At 41.3% G+C, this 24,458-nt stretch overlaps 2 protein-coding genes across 4 annotated transcripts in view; both read right to left on the reverse strand.

The window, feature by feature from the left end:
- Window positions 1–18,710, reverse strand: part of ptpn4a (protein tyrosine phosphatase non-receptor type 4a) — a 61,998-nt gene extending 43,288 nt beyond the window's left edge. For 2 of the 3 annotated variants that reach the window (XM_056429238.1, XM_056429231.1), the window contains exon 1: window positions 18,086–18,710. Coding sequence is in view for 1 of the 3 variants with exons in the window: in XM_056429247.1 (XP_056285222.1) it covers window positions 18,086–18,091 (6 nt within the window). In the remaining 2 variants the exon portion in view is untranslated. The remainder of the gene's footprint in view (window positions 1–18,085) is intronic. The other variant, XM_056429247.1, reaches the window with a different exon arrangement.
- A 2,416-nt stretch (window positions 18,711–21,126) lies between these two features.
- On the reverse strand, window positions 21,127–23,456 carry tmem177 (transmembrane protein 177). Its single transcript, XM_056429857.1, is given in 4 exon segments — window positions 21,127–21,772; window positions 21,774–22,151; window positions 22,735–22,984; window positions 23,429–23,456. Coding segments are annotated over 3 exon segments (933 nt in total). The 5' UTR covers window positions 22,936–22,984; window positions 23,429–23,456; the 3' UTR covers window positions 21,127–21,418.
- Between the last annotated feature and the right edge of the window lie 1,002 nt (window positions 23,457–24,458).

The following is a 24,458-nucleotide window of genomic DNA, read 5'->3' on the forward strand; positions in this document are numbered from 1 at the left end:
ATGCAGCGATTCATTATGGTATTAGTTACAGCTGTGTTCGACAAGGCAGCATTTATCTTGCGAAAAAGGTTGACACAACAAGACGTTCGATTGATTCTTGCTTCCTCAGGAGAAACGGCCCAGTACAATGACACTTCTTCTTTCTTTTAACCCTACCAGTGCAAGTGCATTCTGATTGGATTAAATTCTAGACGTTTGCCGCATCTTATTTTTATAACTGGGTCGAAAGAGAGAAGCCTTCTCCTGGTAACGGCTTTCCGTTATCCTCCTCTCCCTTTCTCCTCCTGGATCTAACCGTCATTATAATACGGGTAGATGAAATCAAGCATTCTGATTGGTTGAGAGTCACGGGGTGTTCTTTATTGAGCCAGAATATCCTGTACAAACTGTTCACATTTATCTGAGCGTTTCATAGGACACTCAAAATAACAATAGCAGTAGATTTTGCACGACCGTTCTCAAGCTCGACAGTTACCCAACATGTTTCGTGTGAACTTTGATATTTTGGAAGCGATATCAGAGACGAAGGGGGCGTGAGAAACGTTTTCCACGGATGCACAATTAATGGAGATATCAAAATCAACATGAACAAACGTTAATGTTTAAATTGAATATTATTGTATTGCAAGTGTCCTATTGTCATTTTTTTTATTTTAATGGCAACTTTTATAAAACGAGCAATGTGAATGAATGAGATCTCGTTAGGCTAACAAACGTGCGAGCAACAGCCCCACACGAGGGGACTACTTCCTCTCGGCGACTGAAATGCAGTACACAACATGTGTTGGCGACAACTATTGTGTTGAAAAGCAGCTTACTATTTACTTGCTACTTAACCGTATTATAAAAGCAATAAGGTACTCAAGGCAGTCCTGTATCGTCAATAATGTCCTGTTCAAGGGTTAGCCGGCTCCGCGTCGGGCCCGGCACCCTTGAACAGGACATTATTGACGACACAGCACTGCCTCTCGTACCTTATTCCTTAAGTACGACCTGTGTGAGCCCGTGATGCAAATGATAGTCATCAGTAGCAGGGAGAAGCCCCCACACGTGGGCTAGATTTTCAGAATCGTCTCCTTTCAGCTCATTCTGGTTTAATAGTATGACTCCCCTCCTTTAGATGCATCTCAAATGTCTTTTCCCCTCCCACCACCACCACCGTATACACACCTTTGTCTTCTCCCCTCTCTCCTTGCCCTCATTAGCGTCGATGTTCTTCGATCCTCCACTCCAACCTGATCTCCTATAAGTGGGCATACACCTTGTTCTCCTTCACACGAGCTTGTTAGTTAGTTTTCACCTTTCTTCTCGTTACGTCCCCCTCGATTTAGACCTTTCTTTGAGCCCACCCCCACCCATAACCTTGCTTACATGCATTTCCTGGAGCCAAATTACTGCACAGATATGTCTCCTGCCCTCCAACAGCTCCGTACCGATCCTTCTTTATACAGAGTCCCTGAGCAGATTGTTCTTGAATTGTCATTTTTCTCCATGTCGGAGAAAACAAAAAAGTGTCCTGGATATTTTAAGAAAGGCCATTTGATATATCTGGCTTTTAGAGAGAGTGGTTGCAAATGGCTACAGGTGGAGAGACAACTACACTCCCTCTGTAAAACTGTTCCTGCCCTCTGGCTGGAAGCACATTCCTCGAACCAATGTGACTCCTACAACAACAAAAAACGTTACTCCCGGCAACTGCAATTGTTCAAATAGCCGAGGATATTTCATGAGATGGCTTACATTGACAGCATTTACAGTTGTGCTTATTAATCCACAAGATGACAACATTCAGCTCACATTACAATAATGGTAAAGGCTGTGGAAGCCAACGATTCCATCAAGAGATTTCCAAATAATTCATCCATAAGTAGAGGAAGACAAACCTGCCGTTTGCTCATTACTACACTGGGAAATGTCATATTTCCACTAACGTGCTCGTGACTATCACATCAATCTTAATATTCAAGAAAATAATAAAGTTCAGCTGTGGAAACCGTCGTCTCTGATGACATCAGCGGGCCATCGACAGCAATATGAACAGAACGGCTGTAAGCGCCGCAGTCACCACAGTGAACACACGCCCAGGTTTCGTCTTCCCCTCAGGCCATGCAAACGCACAGGTTGGTTTGAATTTACACGCAGCGCAAAAGTCACCGGGGTGGCTAGAGAACACACACACACACACACATCTTTAGGGTTTCCAAACAAATGCAATAAATATAAATTAACTGTTGTTTTTTTCTGACATGATCAGATCATGACCAGTTTCCTGTCATCCAGCAGCAGAATGATGAGACATCCGACGTTAACTTATGCAATTATTCATTCACAGTGATCGAGCTGTGAACCAAGTCAACCGACAGTCTGCAGCACACAGATGGTTCAATCATTGATTTAATTCCCAGCTCACTTTCTAAAGCGTTTCTGTTTTTCTCCCGAAGTTGTATTCTAGCACACAGGTAAGAGATCTGTAACCACTCAAGCAGGCAGACATGTGCTGCTATTAACTCTTTACATGCGAGATGACAATCTAGATCCGTTGCAGGGCTTTTATGCCACTTTTATTAACTTAAGTAGCCATCAACACAAATGTGTCATCTTTACCTGAATTCATGGATCAGGAAAAGAAGGATTATTTTTTAAATAGCGGGCCATAATCTACCACAACTTCAAAGAAGTGGGAGAAAATGTAAAGGAATTGCAAATGGAGAGTAAACTGAACATACATTGGAAACATGCGGGGTGGGACAGTGTTACCTCATTCACACAACAGGAGGACACACACACACACACAAAGCGGGTTTGATTAAAGCAGCACATTCCCCTGATTTTTCAGTTTCTGCTGACGCCAGAGCCTTTCAATGTTACCAGGGGTCGTGTTTTAAGCACGGAGCAAATTTTGAACGCTTGAGGGATGATCCTCTCCTCAAGCTAATTCACAAAGTCCCTTTAGTTGCATTTAACATCCATAGAAACACGGCCACTAAAAGGTATAACAGTCAAAAGTATGTTGGAATAGAACCGTTACAGAACGTATGACAGGCCTACCTTTGGATTACAAAAAGCCATCTCTTGAAAACAGATGACAGATTATTTTGCTGAAAGGGGTTCAGCCTATGAATGTTTTGCTTCGTCAATGGAAGTTTTGAATGCAAGAAGCAAGACTGACCACCACAGTAGAGCTACGCTGCAACTGGCACTGCTGCTAACGCGGAGCTAGACATGACTGTTGCTACTGCAAATACAGCAATGTGGGTCATTATATTGATTAAGTGATCAACAATCTAATATTATGATTGTAAAGTGATCTTGATCACTTTAGAATGAGAATCAAACGTTAACATTTGCCCTCTTTCAAAGACCTGCAGTACATGGTGTTATTCTCCCGATAAAATATTTATCTGGGCGGTATAAATACTTAAAAACAGCTCTCAGCGACTGTGTTTCACGACGTGTAGGATCAATAAGCAGTAAGTTAATCAGCCTTTCATCACAGGAGTGTAAAAGCTCCCTTGACGCACCATAAAAAACAAACAACGCACGTTTGTGCACAAGCACATACACACTCGCGTGTGTGGGAGCGCTGATCTCGGCTCTTTTGCATCTCAATTATTTAAGCGTACGAGAACTCAGCGTGGATATCGACAGTGACCTTTGTGATCCAGGGTCAACACATGCCCAGGTGTCCACATTTATGATATTTCAATAGATTTCTGCAGGTGGATGATGTATTGTAGTCATTTTCTTGAGCAGTTGCTGTGTCGGGCAAAATTAACAAAGGAGTGAGGCAGTTTTAAGCACTCTGATGCTGATCATGTGAAAGCAGCTCCAGCCTGAATGCACCACACAGGTGTTACGGTGAAAGAACACGGTCGCCGTGAAGTGTAGAACTTTTCATACTTTTCCTGCCTAATCCGGTGGAAACGTCACCTATTTTGGGGTTAAAGAAGACAGAAATACTAGATTTTAGACAAATAACTTCTGTTTAAATAAACAGTGCTGCCTCGGAGAAGAATCATTTGTTGCTATAATATAAAAATAATGATAGATAGAAAAATAAAGTCCAACAGAGTTACTGTACACTGGGATTTAATCGAATATTAAATCAGAATCAAGATTCTGGCTTCCCACAATTAGATGAACGTACGATATTGACGTTTTAAATGTGCGATCCTTGGTCTTATTTAGATCCAAGGATTGGTTCATTAGCAGGAATGTAGCCAAGCAGGACAACGAAAGCAGCGCTTTAGATTTAATTTGGGTATAAAAGTTTTGGTGCAATTTTCCTTTCCTTCTCAGAGATGCAGTTATTTTGACTTATAATGCAGCACAGCATGAAAGTGAAAGCAGTTCCCTGGATTTAAATGGAAAAGAGAAAATATTTTTAACCTAAAAATCAATGAATAATGGTGATAAATAACCACAATCTAAAGAATGATAAAACACAATTATTGCGACCATCATTTCGACATGATATTCTGTCAAAATTGAAGTGACAACGTATGTCTGGTGCCTCTTAAGGATCGCATCATGTAACAAAGTCATGATGCCTACATGATATACCTAAACCCTGGATTCCTGTTCTTAGAAGCTTTAGCCGTCGTACTCAAACACTAAACCAATCAGAACTCGTCTCATCACATTTCAACCCATCTTGTTCATTACCCGTCTCCTCATATCTAACTCTAAATACCCGAGCCTGTTTTCGAAGAAGCCTTGGATATTCTATTCTTTTTCTTTGAAGATAAATATAATTAGACCTGGGCTGACATTTAAAATGAGATATCGGCAGCGAGTTGTTGAGGACAGAGTGCTAGGAAAGGGCTTTTTCAACAGCCTAATCCTTTTTTCGAGGTAATACAACACTCATTTTCCAGGACACTCTGGAGCTTTACTGAAATGTGTCCATATCATCAATACTGTGCACTGAAAACAGGGGATTGATTTTTCACATTTTAAAAATGAGTTCTCATAGTCAACCTGCAGGCATATTTATACTAAAGACATTAACTCAAACGAAAGAAATGATGAAGAGGGAACAACGCAATATGATATACAAATGACTAAATAAAAAGAGGCACTTCCTGGATGCATCCAGAGGATTCCTACCTCTGGCTCTAAATGTACAGAGGATAATGTTAATGTGACATGTGCAAAAATACATTTGCATTGTTACGCAACTGCCCTGTCCTTCATCCAAGGGTCAACTGAAAGTTGAATGGTATAAACCCACAATATCTAGCAATGTGTGTGTGTGTGTGTGTGTGTGTGTGTGTGTGTGTGTGTGTGTGTGTGTCATTCTGCAGGCTCATAATTTGCACAATGTTGCTTTCTAAAACGAGTTCTGCAAGATGCAGAATTCAGAAAACTAGCAGTTCTGTGTCAGTTTTGTGCCACACCACTCCTCCCTCTGAGTTTTTGTGATGATGGCCTTATTTTTTATGTCAAAATGACTTCAATACTAATCTCTAAAAGAAAAAAACAGACATGATTGTCTGCTTGTGACTTGTTTCATGTACGATTGCTGCAGCTCGAGGCGTGTCCGGTCGCCCACGGGGCTTTTTGTTGTTGCGTTGACTTGTTGGACAGCAGCATGGTCTTTGACCTGCGGCGGTTCAAATCTTGACTTCTGCGGGTGGGGTGTCCTTTTTAGATGTTTTGTGCTGCGAGAAAAGGTGTAGCGTCCGCAGTACAACGAATACTCAAAACAGAAGATCTACAAACTATCCAACTATAAACCACAAAGCTAAACAGGCAACTCAAGGGGGACGATTTGAAGGAGGAGCTGATGATGATACAGTTTGATTGAATTTATTGTACAGCTCATGTAGCACGAAGCATGTGTGTGGGAGAGGTGTTGGGGGACCGCTCGTTGCATGAAGAGGTGAAGACGAAGAGATGGATGTGGGTGGAACACATTGTGGTTGGTAAACAGGGCCAAAACAGGAAAGCGTGGGCCCTCCTGACAAACACCTCGCCGCCTGTACGATGTTTCCAATTGAAAATAATGTCAACGGCTAGTGAAAGAAAAAGAGACTCGAGACGCCAATTAGTTGCTTTTGTGCCGGTCCTGCGGTATTAAGGCAGAAACCCTTAATCCCCTTCAAGGCCAGTTTGCTTCAGACAAAACACCAGGGTGCATGCTCAGGTGTTAAACTCAAACAGCGGATACAGATCTGCCAGCATCACCAGGCTTCTTAAGTCTATTCTGCTGGCATCACTCGGCACAGTGCAGCGTCAAAGTCCTGACACAGAGGGACTGTTCTTCTCTCATAGAACGGGCTTATCTTTTAAAGTTTAATGGTCATGTTGCAGCTTACCAAACTATAACTCCAACCTGCCTGCCTATGTATGTCTCCTCTTAGATGAAAAAGTATATATATATATATAAATAAATAGATATAAATATATATAAATAAAGAAATATACATATATTATATATACATAAATAAATATATATATATATATAAAAACTTTTGTCATGTTCAAAAACATTGCAAAACATCCTGCCTTTCCACACTAGTGCATTTGATGTACAAATACAAATCTAAAGTGTGAGCGAATCGCTATTCGGATTATTTGGTGTGTTGTGTAGCATTTAGCATATTTAAATTGCATTGGCAATGTACATTGCCGACAACTTCTACAAAGATTTAGAAGATTACAAATGTAGGCCAGTACAGTTTATGCGTGTGTGATAGTGTTATCAAGCAGATGGCGTTTCCTCTGCAGCATTGACCTGATGTACAGCAACCTTAAACCGGGTTTCACAAACATGGGTTGAACAGGGCTTGATTAAGCCTGTTCTGCATTAATCAGATTTTACAAAAGATTAGTGCAACCCTGCAGACCCAAGAGAGGGCTTAAATGAACCAATGAAACAGATTCAACTTCACAGTACTGCTGTTATATAGAAGAATGTAGTATATCACTCATGTTGTCGAGAATAGAAAGGTATGATAATCAACTTGGTCGTTAAGCACAAGGCTTCATTGGTGATGTTGTAATATTTGGCTGTAGAGTAACTTATTTGTGCAACATGTTTGTTTTATGTCTAATAGTTAGTTTCCTTTTCTTCATTTCCATAAATATGTAACCTACTAACAGACATCAACATGACATTTGTCATGTTTTAATTATCTGGACTCCAATGTCCAAAATTCACCAGACCAGGTTGGCCAATTAAAGTTACACTTAAAGTAAAACATGAACAAGTACTTGCTCTCGACACGATCTAAACTCTGTGAAATCACTCTTAATGCTTTTGTTTTTTCACCTTGCTTCACAAAAGTGCAAACGCCTCGCATTCACTTCTAACCAGCACACAAAGCTATGTTTTTCTCTAGAAAGAACTGCATTACAGTTGTTGTTGTTGTGTATGTCATACTTACAATACGTTATACTTTAGTGGCTTTCAAATGGCTATCACAAACAATGTATTGACTCAATACACTGCAAATGCATTCAAACCCAACTGGTGGTGTCCCCAGACATTTGATATCCTCAGCTGTAGCATCAGAAACGGGCCCCCAAAATGGCCTTAAAAAGGCAAACCGAACAAACTGTGAAGTAAAATGATTGCCACTGCTCACAGTACGAGCTCAGCTAGTCTTAATACGTTGCTAGGTTAATGCTCGAGCAAGAGGTGCTAGAATGTGCAAAGATTCATAGTCCTGTAATTAATGTGTCATGGATCAACGTGACCGAGAAATGTCATGTATTGTGCTCTTGCTGGCAAATAGGCTGCGAGAGTGAGTCCGACAGAGCCAGCCCCCTGCCTCATGCTGAAATCAGAGAAACCACAAGAATGTAACAGCTTCTGTTATTATCCCTCCCTGCTGCCTCGCTGCCTGATAGCCTGCCCCAGAAAACAGCAGCAAGGCAGCCTGCTTCTCACACACACACACACACACAATCCTGTTCTCAGGTTCTCATTTCTGACACACAGATTCTCTCAGTGCATGGTTGTCCATTTTGCGCCCCTTCTTTCTGCACACAGATACCGAGGCCCTGTACAAGCCCACACGTATATACTGTATACACACACACACACACACACAAAATCACAGACTGCCATTTGGTTTTCCAACTGAGAATTGCTGCAAACCCAGAGCTGTCTGAGAAGTAGGAACATCCAGATCCAGGACCACAGAAAACCAATTTGATCCAGAACATAACTCGCCGACAGACACAGTAAAACAGATCAATACAGTTAATAGATTGACACACTGATGGACTGTCATATACGTTGATTCCACAACTTGTTTTGTTTCTGATCAATGCTTTTAAATACTCATGTCCCATAACTTTAAAGAAACATACAATTGCATTTAACGAGACATTCTTGCGTCAAAATGATACTGTAGTCCAATGTAAAGAAGGCTGAACGGACAAAAGGTCGTTGTAGAAATAACTACAAAAAGCGAATGTTCACATTTCAACAAGCTAATTTATTAGTTAATAGGCCAAACAAATAGTTTATCTAAATCATGTTACAATTCACTTACATATCACTTTAGCTACAAGATAAATCCATCTTACACAATTACCATTTGACAGTAAGCTTTTTATGGATTCCTGTTTAACGCACTACAATAATTAGATGCTCAGAGTGCAACATTACATCAATCCAATAGTATCAATACAAAGTGATTTTGATCAAGATCACTTTACAATCATAATATTAGATTGTTGATCACTTAATCAATATAATGAGCCACATTGCTGTATTTGCATGAGCAACAGTCATGTCTAGCTCCGCGTTAGCAGCAGTGCCAGTTGCAGCGTAGCTCTACTGTGGTGGTCAGTCTTGCGTCTTGCATTCAAAACTTCCATTGAAGAAGCAAAACATTCATAGGCTGAACCCCTTTCAAAGAAATAATCTGTCATCAAGAGATGGCTTTTTGTAATCCAAAGGTAGGCCTGTCATACGTTCTGTAACGGTTCTATTCCAACATACATTTGACTGTTATACCTTTTAGTGGCCGTGTTTCTATGGATGTTCAATGCAACTAAAGGGACTTTGTGAATTAGCCTGAGGAGAGGATCATCCCTCTCCTCAGGCTTTATGTTAAAGGTGACACAGGTTAGTCCTGGGAGGTGTGTGTGTGTCTCTGCGCGTGTGTGTTGTGCAGAGTTATCAAAGCTCTCGTGGGCGGACACGCCCTCTAAAAAAGCATGCCCACCAGCATTTGTAACCAGATATATCGACGCATGTTGTCAATCATTTCCTTCTTGTTTTTTCCCCACTGCATCATCTCACATGCACAGTGACAACACTCTAAAACTAAAACTAAGTACATTTTGGAAACAAACTACAAACACCTTTGTCCTGAACTAGCTGGTCATGTAGACCAGAAATCAAGACGAGTACGGGTAAAAAAGAAAGGAGAGAAGGACTGATAGAAACACCAGCCCTCAAGGGGAGAAACGGGAAGCAGTACGAATGAGAAACAGCAGCACTCATGTCCCGTGTCTTTAGACTGCTCTTTATGTTCTTGTTTGGGTTGGATATAGAAACCCTTTGCGCTTCCTCAACAACTCTCCAAGCAAAACAGGCAGCGGATAAAAAACTTAAACTGTTGATGTTCCAGAATTAACCGTCAAATGTTGCAGAAGAATGTCTGCAAGTCTGAAAAAGAGAGCAGGAAACTAAAGGTTTAGAAACAAAGGTAACCAATCTAAGAGTCTCTCAAAGTGCTGCTAATTTTCCTATTTCTGACTAGGAGAGATGAATTATTTTAAGTTGGTTCTACGACCTCTGAGGCAGTGGTGTATAGTAACGAAGTAGAAATACTTTGTTACTTTACTTAAGTCATTTATGGGGATATCTGTACTTTACTATTCATATTTCTGTTGACTTTCACTTTTACTTCACTACATTTTGCAAAGAAACCGATAATTTCAATCCGATACATTTCCCCTCGATACTTTCGTTACTCGCATCAAAATCAAATCCATCTTAAGAAAAAATGAAATCATGAGACATTCCATTACGATTTTATCTAAAGCGACATACAATCGTGTAACATTCATACACCGTAGGCACAGCTACAGGGGGCAACTTCGGGTTAAGCTCAAGGACACATCGACTAGGGCGGGGATTGAACTGCCAACCCCCTGATTGAACGTCGGGCCTGCTCACCACTGACCCAGTCGCCCTTCCGACATCGGGGACTGTGATGGAGCACAGACACCAAACAAGCAGGTTTGACGAATCAGTGGTGCTAACTTGCAAGTAAAATAATTGGTTAATCACGTTATTGCGCAATTGCAAACAATTGCTCTCAAAGCCACGTTCTTTTGATTCCCAGTGATGCCCAGGATGCTTATTTAGCTAGCGAGCAACTCTACGAGTAGATGGCTGATTTCGTGATGGAAGCAGAAGTGGAAGAACCTGCTACTCCCACGACAAAACGACGGTGGTGACGAAGACCAACACCGGATTTGAGTATATCGCTGGCGGGGTAGGGTGGGATACAGGTGTCTGAGCTTCTAATTTAGCTATGAATGGTGTATGTTAGGCTATCCACACATCATAGGATTGACAGGAGCCGCGAGAGTGGATGATCGGATCGAGTTTCATTGGTAGCAGTCGCCCAATTGCAGATTCAGCTCGAGCAAAACATGTTCCTATCGTGTTCAAATCAGACCCAGAGGAGTTGACAAGGAAGGTGTCCTTTCTCAAGACACTGACCTGATGCATCAAGTAGATATTTGTTGCTGAACACAATATTATGCATTTGCCCTCTACATCCTCTCGTCGGAATGCATATATTTATAAACGCACCATTACAACTCCTTCATATCGTCATATTGCTTTTCTGAGAATTATGATGATAAGTTCATAGTAGATGCGAAAGCATACTTATTTATAATATATTATGTTGAACATTGTTGTCCTTGGATGGATCACAGCCAAGCCTATTATTTTAAACACAACTCCGTGGTCATGGTGACCACAGCACTTAAAAGAATAAACTTCGGAATTCTAAAAATTCTGACCTTGTTTTTTTTATCAGGAGCATGTACTAGTATTTTGACTTTCAATACTTCAGTACAATTAATTGAGATAGTTAAGTACAGTAAATATCTAATACTTTTACTCAAGTAGTATTCTGAGAGGTGACTTTTACTAGTCATTTTACAGTACGGTTTCTTTACTTTTACTCAAGTATTGCTTTTGGGTACTTTATACACCAATGCTCTGAGGTGACCACTTCATGGAGACACAATTGTAAGTAATTGCATCAAGTTGCACTCTGAAATTTCCTTTTTTTCTTTAGCCCAAACTGGTCACATCTCAACCAGAGATCAGAAACAATGTTGTTCATTCTCAGGACAGAAAAATAAGCGCATCCATTTTTGTCTCTGACCCACAGTTCCTAAGCAACTGTGTCCTTTCACCTCCTGGGATATTCAAGGCTCTTTAAGCAGCTGTTTCAAAAGGCAGACCTGAGGATCTGAAGCTGACACACACACACACAGTTATAAAAGGCCACATGGCATAAGGTCTACAACTCTTTGCTTAAAAAATACAAATAACTTTAGAAAAACACCTTTAGGAAAAGATATGTGTAAATATACAAAGAAGGGCATATGTTGCCGTGTGCATTTTGGGGGATAGTGGTGAGGATGTTAGTGAGGAAAAGGACAAGCCAAAACACGTACTGGAGCATAACTCTTGAGTAAAGAGTTCGGAGCCAGCTGTACTTGCATACCTGAGGAAGGTACATGTGGGGGTGGGGCTGCAGTGGAGAGGAGTACTCCATTGCAGATGAGAAATATTCAGGTATAGTCATCCAGTGGTTATTCTAGAACAATAAGACACGGAGCAGTTATGCTCGGAAAAGACTGATCTCATGATCTTGCCCCCAGCCTCTTTATGCCGGCACTTTGCATCTGAATGATTTGCATTGCGCATTACTTGTCTGTCTAACTAAATCGCTCGTATGTATTTCTGAGGGACTTGCTAACATACTTAAGCCAAGGGGAGCAAACACCAGAAAAGGATGTCATATCGTTCCACTGGGTTGCAAGTTCTATCCCGACGACACAGATTGAGCCCACATCAGTTGCATTCCATTGCTGAAGTTTGCACACATCTCTGAGCATCGTAACACACGCCTCATGACTGCTGTCCTCCTGACGGAAAAGTAACCCTGTTGTATCAGATCCAACGACTCGAGCTGATGTTCGATTAGATGATGTTCAACGACCAACCGCAGCACAAACTGCCCCGTTTCTGACGGATCAGTAACCAGCAATACCTACAAACTGGTTCTGGGTAACAATCCCAAAATGTCTACAGACACCTGGAAGGATGTGCCAAGAGTCTGAGAGTCAGACACAAGCACCTCTGTGTGTTGAGCAACACAAGGGAGCAGTCGGGATTACGTTGTTTGTTTGAGAATCAACCCTTCCAGGTCGAGCCACACATGCTCCTTTAGGATAAAAATACGTAACATTTGACATTGTTGATGCCCTGTGAGATGTGTTAATGAAGCCAACACCGTGCATTCCATCCACACATTGATGCCTGATAGTTGCCCCATGTCGGCCGCTGTTGGACCACAATTGTCTTTCATTCCTCCATTTACCTGAAGGCCCCCTCTGCATCTATCCATGTCATGTCCAGTAATAATCAATGATCATGTTCATCTTTGATGCTGCACCATCTTAATCCAACCTCTGCAATGCCAGCTAAATCCATCTCACATGGCCCCTGAACTATAATATAGCGAGCTTTATCACTTGGCTCTGCTGGTATAATCTAGCCCTGCATTTTTCAGAAACTTGGTTAGAACACACAAGTGACGTATAATAGGACCGACACCGATTATGAAATGCAACAAATATCTAGAAAAACTACCTGTGTTGCCAAGGCCTCACGGCTTGTGGAGCTAGTGGCGTAAAACAGCAACCGTTCCTACTGAACCAGAACATTTTGTTTTATAGATGAAGGTCTGAGAAAAGAATTGAGACGGACAATGACACTCAACACTCGGATATCAGCAGATTAAAAGATGAAAGATTTCCCAGGAAGTAGAGTTAATTTGGATGTGATATGCTCTACAAACCTGCAACAATGTAAAAAGACAGTAACTGTGTAATTTGTTACAATCTCAGCGACAAAAATGTGTGCTTAATGGAGATTTGTTAGAGCCATTACAGCAATATGGGATCACCAGATGTCTGCTACACTTAAAAACAAGGGTGTCAACATTACAATCAGATAATTTGCACAAATGTCAAGTCACGATTTTCTCTACTTTTGTCGGAATCTTGTAAACTTGAATTTAACTGGTGGTTTTTAAAGCATATACTTCTGTCTGTGTAAGAGAGAGATGGAGAGAGTAGAGAGAGACTAGCTGGATAACATGCTGTTTCAGCTAATCAAACCATTATTACTGCCCACTATTGGAGAACGTCATTACCATAATGTGAAATTTCATCTGATTAGTTATGCATGATCCAGATACGCCAACATTGGGCAGAGAGAGAGAGAAGGATAGGGATAAAAAAGTAAGAAGGGAGGGAACAGAAGAGGTGAGCCTGATCTGATAAAAGCATACGTCTAACATGAAATCCTAAAACCTAACAGCTACAACCACTACAAAATTAAATTCCATGAAGAAGGAACCACATACACAGAAATTACAAACAAAAGATTGCTTAGCACATAAAACAATACTGTCCAACTATTAATAAATGCATCCAATTTACAATGGCCACTGTTAATTTTGTCTGGGTTTAAAACTTGTTGTGCTTAAAATAAGAATGGGCCAATAATATACTAACTCAAATTTCCTAGAATATTGGATTATTTTGCACTTGAGTTCTTTATTAAATGAGAATATACTCAGTTCTTCTTATCTGTCAAGCATTTAATTTACACACGAGTATACAAAACCACGTGGTTATTATATAGACTATTTATTTGACCAGAAAACATGCTATATTGGTGATATACATCTTTATCTAGATATGAAATGACCAATATTTTGCTCATTACACCCATTGCTCATGTCTTAAAAGAAGCAACCCCGTCATGCGATTATTCTTGACTGCCAATCAAAACGTGCATGCACTATTAAAATAACACTATTTGCATTTCATTTTGGGAGCCTGAATCTGTCAAGGCACCTTCACCCTGGCATGATGTAGCTGTTGCATCTCAGACAGAATAAACACAGCTGAGTTTGGGGCTTGGGAGATGGTTTTCGTTAAAGAGTTGGGCCATATCCGCCCCAGCAACAGACCGCTAACTAGCTGCTTTTCTGAAAGCTATGGGTGGATATTTATGCGAACTAACGGCTGTTTGGCTGGTTCACTTCAGGATTACCACTCAGACTGAAAGAACTGTAACTCGGGACAATGATGACGATGATGATCACAAGCATTTGTTTGGCAAATTGGACTTGTGCCATTCTTTTAAGATTATTTTTCTAGAAAGAATTAAAAGACAGTAAATTCCCTTCATTAAATTGCTGGTGCAACAAGCACATTCAAGGAATACGCTTGCACAAAAAACAAAAAACCCACCAGTAACTTGGCAACAGTCGGTTTGGTGTGCAGTCGCTGTTAACTGCAAGTGGCCAAACTCTGTCTGTCAATGGCTCCGCTTACTGCGCTTCCCAACTGCAAATAGGACTGTGAGCTTTCCAGAGGGTTATAATAGAATGAGCAGGCAGCTGGCCCTCTTGGTTAAACATGAACAGGCTGCTCTTTGACAGGGCTGTCACCAACAGTCAGCATAGGCCACAGCCAGCCTGGTCTCACTCAAATAAAGAGCAGGATCCTATCGGGGATCTTAATAGGTAAGTGACCGCTCAATTTGAAACATTGACAAGTGTGAGCCTTAATAACCGAGTTATAAACATCCGAGTGGTAGAAATAAGCTACTTGGTAGCACTACATTGACAACAAATAAAATTTACATTATGATGACACAAGTGAAAGTCAATTAACTGGGTTTTTTCATAGCTCTTCTGGCAATGAATCCAAGCCTACGAATGAAAGATACGCAAACGTGAGCATCTTTGAAGTCTGATCATTTAATCTAGCCAGTCGCTGTCAGTCAGCACCGATAGTGAGCCATCAGCACGACCGAGCCGTGCTGAAGAGTAGGGTGTGTCTTTCAAACGCTGTGACTAACCGGACGTAAGGTGTCAGAATTAGATAGAGAAAAGGAAGAGTCAACAAACTCAGAGCAAAGAGGTGAGAAAGGAGAAGTGTCAGAAAGAGGAAAAAGTCAGAGATAGAAACTGAAGTGGCACAATTATGAGGAAACATTTTATTATTAGTATTCTCCAGCTAAAGAATGACTTGTTTAAAAAAAATTCTTTAGGCACATAATGTCCGACGTTCTAACGCTCTGTGCTTCTCCGAGCCCATCCCAGTGTTTACACATCTTAGCCCTTCAAGCAGACAAGAACAATGGCCGACCTTTGACTACTTCACAATGTGGGCTGGTTTATGATGTTTAACTGAATACCGTCATCTCCTCTATAGGCACCAGTAAAACCTGGGGTGACACATCTGTAAAAACAAATTGGGCACGGTCTGAGAGCATCAAAGTGGATATGATTTAGCTAACCTTGATTAGCTTATCAAATGAACACAAACGCATGTGTTAAAGATGTAGTACTCTTGGTAAAAATGGAATTATTCAACAATATTGTGATCACAATTCCTCGCAAAAAACTTCAAAATTGTCAAATAATCTGAGTGTATGTTGTCAGGCAACAGGCAATGTTGACCAACAGTTTTTCATTTTGTTGGTCAACATTACAGTTTGCCATGACAAGAGCAAGTTGCTTTGTGATCTGATGATGCTCCCTAACTCCCAACGTGCTCCCATGGGATCCCCCTGCTACCAGGTGCAGATTAACCCTGCCACACCTGTGCCTTCTCCGTCTCCCAGTATCCATCTCCTTTCCTCACTACTTCCCCTACATTTTTGGCATATGTTCTCTCTCCATGTTTCACACACACACACACACACACACTTCTGCTGTACGCCATGGGGATGGCAGGTTCAGGTGTGCAGCTTGAGTAAATCAGGGCCATTACCACAGGCAATTTAATCATCACCAGCTGAGTCCATCCACTCCTAAAACTCAAGACTACTTTGAGTTTAGAGAAAGCCAAAGCAAAGTGGCTCGATCAAGGATTCTTCTCAGCACAATATAGTCAATTATTATGTACAAGTAAATAAAAATGGTTCTACTGCACGTAACAGAATTCAAGAAAATAAACTTTGCTCAGCCTATTTTAGTCGTGCTTAAGTGCTAACGGCACAGCCTCCAATTCTTCTTCCGATATGGGATATGCAGGATTGGGCCTTAAAAGGAACCCCGACTCTCCTATCCTTTCTCTGGCTGAGCCACAAAACCAGTGTTGCAAAATAATCCTCACTCCCAGAGCTTTAATATATCATATGTGGTGGTAATCAACAGCCTATGGTGTCCCAAATAATAAAAAAATCAACATGAAAGGCCTAATTCCTAAAATAAATAGGTCAGCCTCAGACAAGGATTCCCAAATGTATTCAGGTCAATACCAACATTAAGTCAAAGGCACCTTTTTAGGCACTGTTTTGGACCCCCCCCCCAATCTGCTCTATGTTTATGCAGAAAATGATACTGCATAAAAACAACAACAAAAACAATGTAACTAAATTACTATGGTCTAATCTCACAGATAAATAAATAAAAAAACTATAAAGTGACACCAGATATACACAGCATGTTGTGGGTTCACAGATCCCGGATATACACAGTATGGTGTGGGTTCCCAGATCCCAAGAGACCCCCCTAACCACAGTGTTGGCAGCTTCTGGTTTTAGATAACACTTGGAAAACTGAACCCAGCTACTGGATTTCATTCACAATTCCTCCCATTGATTCCCCTGCCTGAGGTCCCATTCATAACCAATTGTGACTGTAAAAAAGATACGACTCCCGCAGTTAAAATAGAGGGGGACAAGATAGAGCCATGGAGGGAGACAGAGGCGACACAACCCGGGCAGAGCAGGGCACAGATGATCTCGACAGAGGCAAGCAGCAGAGGAACCGACTGCGACCCAAAAGATGTGGCACGGATGGTGAGGGGGATTACGTCATCGACAGAAAGGAGGACAGCTCATCACAGAGAAACCCTCACATCTATTTCTCAACACCACATAATCAGGTGTGAGCCCTTTCCAACCATTTACCTTTCGAACAAAATATATTATAATAAAAATATATTTTGTATGCATGTGCGAAATAAAGAAACGCAGACTGGCAATAAGCTGCTTATCATACATGGTGGAGCGAGGGGGTGTGGGGGGCTCTCCTGTGACATTTCTAGAATGTGACACGTACATAAGGGCAGTTATGACAAATGGTTGTTCACCAAACATTACCAATGAATGGCACAAATTAAATTAAATGACATACATTTTAAATCGATCGGTCTCGGTGGACTCGCTGCATGTACAACACGGACGACTAACTCAACAACCACACAATTAATGAAAGGAATGTCATCTTAAAACGGAGCTGCCGCCGCAGCGCTTCCATTGAACGCCACTGGACTCTGTCATTAAAGGGCTTATTGTACACTGGATAATGAATGAGCTATTAACGGGCGTTTTTTAAACGAACAAAAAAATGCTCATAAATACCGACATTAACTTTAAGAAGTTTAACCGAAGTATGCATTCATTCAACACACTAACTGCACAACCAAACTGTTTCGCATCTGCCTTAAAGTAAGCTGCAACGATATTGAATGGGCTGAGGAGCAGCTAGCTAAAAGGAGCGAGTTTCACAGCCGCTGGGTGTTAAAGGTTATGGAATTAAAAAAAACGTGTATTACGGCTCAATATTTATCCGTACGACGTCTCGCCCACACGAACACACGTGTGGGAACAAAACAGGCCGTGTGAGGGAATCGTTATTTCGTTGTTAATTCACCTTATTTGCGTTGTAGGTGCGCGGGGAGCCAACTTGGATAAAAGTGACAGCGCTAAGCTAGTTAGCTACGCTAGCTCGCTGAGCTAACGTCAGTCGGCTGTTACAAACGAGATATTTCTTACCGTCATAAACTGCTCCAGAGGCGTCCAGTTTTTAATGAATATAAATGTTGCCGTATGAGGAAATGTTTTGTGTAGGGCCGATGTAGCCCGAACATCCAAGATCAGTTCACCCGCTGCCGATGAAACCCGAGCATCACCACCGTCCTCATCAGTACTCGGAGTCCAGCGCCGTGCTCAGACAAGTCCATCCAGCGGAGCGGGGCCTCCTCCGGGCTCGACCATGCGACTGGCTCGGCGACGACGGATAATCCACAAGACAGGAGCCCCCGCAGTAAGCATTGGCTAGACGCGGCGACGGGCAGTCATTTCAAGTCAACAGAACGAAAAATATATTCCCAAGCATGCGTAAAAATACAGGAGGACCTTCTCGGCGTGACGGTTACGCGTGAAAATCACAAAATAAGAAATGTGTTGCGTTTTTTGACTTTTCCTAGCGCGCGAGCCTCCTCCGTTGTTGTCAGCTTCGCCTGGTCTCTCTGCAGCTGCTCTGCCTGCCTGCCTGCCTTGCAGCACAGCAGCAATCAGCATAGCGACGTAATGGCGCAAACCGAGCGCAGAGGGGCGGGGCCTCCAGGCGGGAGGCGCGCTGTTTGTTTTTTAGCACACCCAGGTGGAGCGTCTCCAAAATATAACCTTAAATATTCCCATATGTAGTTGTATTGCGACCCCCTATAAGGAAAACGGCGATTGTTCTGTTGCAGCTCATCTAGAATATGTAAATATTGTAGAACGTATTCATATTTCAGTTCCACGTTCATGTAAACAAGGTAAAAAAAATACCATAGTTGAAGGCAGTTATTTGCTACTGCACATACAATACCTGCCATCTGAATAGTAAACAATGAGGTGCTGTATTGAAAATGCAGTTTGCATGTGTATATATATATTGTGAAATCCTTCCTCGAAGGTGTTGTGTTCATGTCGAACATATTGCATGACGATATGTCACATTACTAAAAGGTATAATAATACAGAACCTTTTTTAAAGGCCACCAGAATATACAAAATATTGGAATAAATGTTCTCGACTATCTTTTCTAATGTTTGCAGATACTATAACATACATACACACACACACACGAATTTGATCTTAATTGGAATGTATTTTTAACTTGAATTTAACAAGTCCCATACAGGAGTCTTAATCTCAGCCCAAAAGTCATTGTGTAACTTTCGAAACGAATGCAATAATAAAAGTGACGTTCAACCCTTTTCTTCTCGTTCTCATTCACTTCGAGTCCAAGCCTGTCCATTCAGACCAAATGAATGCGTAGCCCTGTCATTCATGAAACGCTGTAAGAGAAAGAGAGTAACTAGTAGTGAGAGTGGTGATATGGGCTGTACTGACCTCAAGTGGCTTCAGGAAGAAACAGCCTACAATGCAACTAACAATGGACCATTGTACAGTCACTCTGTTTGGCACACAATGAAGTGAGCAGATGAAGCGAAGTATCGAGAACGAGACAATAAGCCCAGTGTTGTTGATATGCATGTCCCAAGAGCCACTTTATAGGAACTGATGGAGGAAACCTTCAAAAATACCTTATTTTTTTCAACATTCCTAATCAGTTATGAATATATATATTTATATTTTATATTTTTTGTCAATATAAAGTGGATTATTTTAGAATGAAATATATAATATATATACACATATATATATACATACACAACTATATATATATATAATTCACGCATTAACAATGTCTTGACGAGTCAAAGCCCACAATCTGCTGCATAAGTGTGGATCTGGAACTAATTCTGAATGTTGTTTAAGGAGTCTGACTTGCTATCAGAGAACACTGAACCCAAACTGACCTGATTAAGAACAGTTACTCGACCCACCGTTTCTGCCGTCTGAGTGCTTTTTATGTCCAGATTTTTTCTGAAAATGTGCCTTTTTATTTTTATTAAATGGATCCACTGAAGAAAATCCACTGTAGATTCCACTTATAGTGTGTGCTCCTACAGCACGGTCTGCCTAAGGGCAATGCTGTAAAAAGCCACTGTGTGTCTCTATCTACAACACTATTAATGATATGCTTCTATATCTAAACCATCCACAGGGAAAAGATTAGACGTGTAAATATAATACCATATCTGAACCTAAGGTAACTAAGGTAAGTTCTGAGCCACAATAAGATGCATATTAAGATTATTATCGCTAAATAAATTAGTCGAGGTCGTGCAAATGATGTGGGTAGAGTGTGACTGTCCTTAAAGCATAATTGAGATCTGACCTGAGAGGAATGAAAGAATACTGCTGTTCATTATAGTGAACACTACATCTGGATGTTATTCATATCAGGACACATGGGTGGCTATAGGTAAATACACCAGAGAAAGAGCTTTTATATAGATTTAGTGGGGGAAATTAAGCATTAATTTGTGAAATCATGATACAACCTTGAAGTGTGGCCATATGTCAGTAAATACAACTATATTGTTGTGTTGTTCATGACTTCAATATTTACACAACAAGACTTGGAGATAGTATAAGCACTAGTCCATTTCAAAACAATCCCAACATATTTTCCTCTATAATAGATTGACATGACTTTTTATCTGAGGATGTTTGAACTGAGAAGTTTTACACTTAAAAATAAAAAGCACTATAATAAACTTCAGGTTCTGCATGAAAAATGTCCTGTACTGTTCTGCCCCCCTTTCCATTTTTTGAGAGCGAAAAAATTTGGTCATCACTCCGGATTATTCACGAAGGTCCAAGTTGTATGCATAATAAATGCGAGTAACCGGAACATTGTTGTTTCTGTTAGTTCTCAGTGCTGTGATTAAAATACACAATTCCATTCACCCTGCTTGAGATTGGGTTGTGGCAGAAATCATGCTTCTGGATGAAACCTGGCCAGATAAAACTAAACTATGCACAGCAAAATACCAATAAATATATGAGGGAATATTTTGTAATGTGGGTGACCAAACCTGTTAAACAAATTCCTAACAGATTCTAATATTACTATCTAGAGACAAAGAACAACAATATCATATTCTGTGTGATAAAGACTCTTCACTCACGTCCATTCAACAACATTAAATGTTTATTCTCACATTTAGTAATCACCTAAATTGTGTCTTTAGTTGGATAAATAAGTCGCCAGTCACTAAATATTTTAAATACTCAGTCTTGTCATTTATATTGTTCTACTTCAGGATTCATAGAACGCACAAAACAACACACGTGGGATGACACGTAAGGATTTTTTGCTTCAAAGACAAAAGCTCAGGAACTTCCCCATCAGTGCAGCAGTCGACTCGGTGATAACAGCACAACTGCATTTGTCGCAACAGGTTCAGGTGACGTCTCACTTCTTTTCAAGCTTTTTCCTCCCTCAGCAGAGTGAGGATCTCTTCCCTCCTGGATGTGTACGGTGTGTGTTTCAGCCGAAGGAGGTGAGAGGGAAACAGGTTTCCGCTCAGAGCGTACATCTCTTCTCCCTTCTGCCCCATCAGGGAGCGCAGTGTCTTGTTTCTGGACAGAAGCTTGTCGTAAAACTCCACCCCTCCTTTGGCGTAAACACAGGACACTCCCGCCGCGCGCCGGTCGGAGTTATAGTCGATCCAATGGCTGACGGCGTCCGAGGTGAGCAAGTAGGACACGGCTCCGAGCCCCAGCGCCAGAATGTTCACGCCGCCGCGAAGGAGCAGAGGCCCGGCGTGGATCCAAAAACAACTGCTTCATGAGCACGCTGTAGACCCAAACCCCACCCAGGCAGACCGGGGCCACGGCAGCACTCATCACTGGTCCTCCAGACTGCAAGCGGGCCACTTCTCGGGCCACGGCGAACTTCTGCGCGTCGAGGGAAAACACCAGCGCCGCCTGCAGAGCCGAGCCGGTATCGCTGCTCCAGTCCACCAATTTGCCGTTGATGAAAATGGAGCGGTTGCTGATTCCGCTGGGGTCATCGGGCGTGCTGTTGAAGTTTGCTGGGATGCCAATTTTGGCCCCGGCGGAAAGCCAAGGGACACCAGCCCCGACCGGATGAAACCCAAAGGAGGCGAAGGCAGAGAAGTTCTTGGGTGAGCTGATGCCGTAGTCCTTCAACACCTACCAATGACAACATTGGAATTCAGATTTTATCCAACTTTTTTTTTGGATTGCTCTTCCATAAACTCTAAATGTATTGTTTCGTGAATGGAAAGTATGCTTCGTGAGTGTCGAAATGTATCGACTATTCTTCTTACTCCAACTACTGTGCATCCATATAATTCTAGTAAACCCGACCACATAAGCGTTATTGATACAAGATACTGCTTTTTAACAGTTACATTTTTATTTATTTGTTCTTCTTTATTTTATATTAATTTTCTGATTTATTTTGATGTCAATTTAGGATAGGAATTTATAAGCATTTTTTTGCTTCTACCTATACCTTTTCAGTCTCTCTTTTGTATTTTTTTTTTATAGGATAATATTGTATTGTATTTGATTTGATTGACTGAATAAAAAATACAAACAAAACAAACAAACATAAGCGTTATTGATACAATATACTGCTTTTTAACAGTTAAATACTGGGCAATGAAGTACATCTCAAGGTTTAACATCCTTTTGGGTCTTTTATCTTATCTGAACCATCTGCAAGCAATTGTACAAATCTATGAGTGAAACAACTGCTACTAAACGTGACCTGCTGGAAGACATCTTCGAGCTTGTCAGACAGCCTGACCGGTTGTCCTTTGAACCAGGCCTGGTAGAGCTGACGGTAGGAGATGTCCGGGAACACATGGTAGAACATGTTGGCCATGAACACCCCGCCGCAGCTCGCAGCCAGCAGCGGAGTCCTGTACTTCTGAAGGAGCACCGAGTACTCGAGGAGGCGAGACGCCATGTCACGTCTGTGGTGCCAGTCGGGTGCCACGGACGTCAACAGCAGGCATCTGTACAACACACGAGGAGAGATACCGACGTTTACAGATATGTACGTTCATCTGCAGTTATCCCAGAAGACCAGTTATACGCAGAATATGTTCGCAACACTTCCGAGTCAAATGCGACTTTATTTGTTTTTCGAATGAGGATTGGAATTAGCCTCGCAGTAACATAGCATAGCAATAGCTATAAATACTAGAAAACAGCATTAAAAGGCCCCCGGAAGTTCCGTTACGAAGCTCTACTGCTGCAAACTGACCCACTGGGCTTGTAAAGTGTGTGATGTTGGTTTACGACACATTATTTAAGGCAACACTGAGAAGCAAACCGGAACTAACTGAACTGACGTTCATACGGAAATGATCCAACCGGTTTATTGTTTAGCTCACTGAATGTTGGGGCTAAAAACAATTGGAATTAGTCTTCATAGAAACCCACTAAATTACACTCACATGTTCTCCACATCCTCGCAAGGGCACGTTCCGGTCCGTAAAGCGACCAGCTGTCGTGACGGTGCTGCACGACAGTTTTACGACAGCAGCTTCTGAAGGCTGTCAGAATTGGGTGATCAGAAAGAGAGCCTGCTGAATTTAGGGTCACGGGATACTAAAACAAAAGGCTGCGTTTATTGAGATGTTAGAATATAATAATCACAATTTTAGATGTTCGTCCAGATGTTGACACAAACGAAAAGAAAAATATTCATGATGCCATGATAAAGAGGGACTGAGTTGTACAACATGAACATATACTTCGTCAGGATATGACCTTTCCATTCAAACCACATATCAATTATGGATGTATGATTTTATCCACACTGGAAAGATGCTTGCAATGATTTGTTATGGAACAATAGCAGTAGACTTCACCTGTTAAGTTGATCTTCACACATCCTGATTAAAGGGAGTATAAAGTGTTTTATTGATTGTGTATGACAAAAATGCTTTTGTCCATCGAAAAGTAATATAATAATATACCTCAATCCAAACTTCAGTTTCAGCTTTTCAGAAACAATGTAGTTACCGACACTGCATTTCAAAATAAAGTTGAGAGATGTTTGTATATTTTTGGAAACAAAATAGAACCATATATTATATTAAATTCCATATTCCCCCAATAATGCTGCAATATAAACCTACATGTACTAGCAGATGTACATTCAGTTGTGTTCAGCTTTCTTCAAGAATTTGACAAGTTCTTAAATTGCACCCCATTACTTGTGTTTCTTTGATGGTCTCCTCTCGTTTTTTAGACAGCTGGATGGCGAGCAGGTTTATCACCAAACCGCTTTGATCTTGTAATTGTCCACCGGCCGTGTAAATGTCGCAGTGATATCTGTTTCATTTTGCACCATGCATTGAAGGTCATATTCCTCAGGTGTTTGGCAACGTTGATCCGGGTCCCTGTGGCCTGCTGCGAGTCATCCGGCAGGGGGCGCTGAGCGGCCCTCGTTGAAACGCCGGCGTTAAGAAGGAGTGACGC

Source organism: Pseudoliparis swirei, chromosome 2 (genome assembly GCF_029220125.1).
Source record: "Pseudoliparis swirei isolate HS2019 ecotype Mariana Trench chromosome 2, NWPU_hadal_v1, whole genome shotgun sequence".
NCBI lineage: Eukaryota > Metazoa > Chordata > Actinopteri > Perciformes > Liparidae > Pseudoliparis > Pseudoliparis swirei.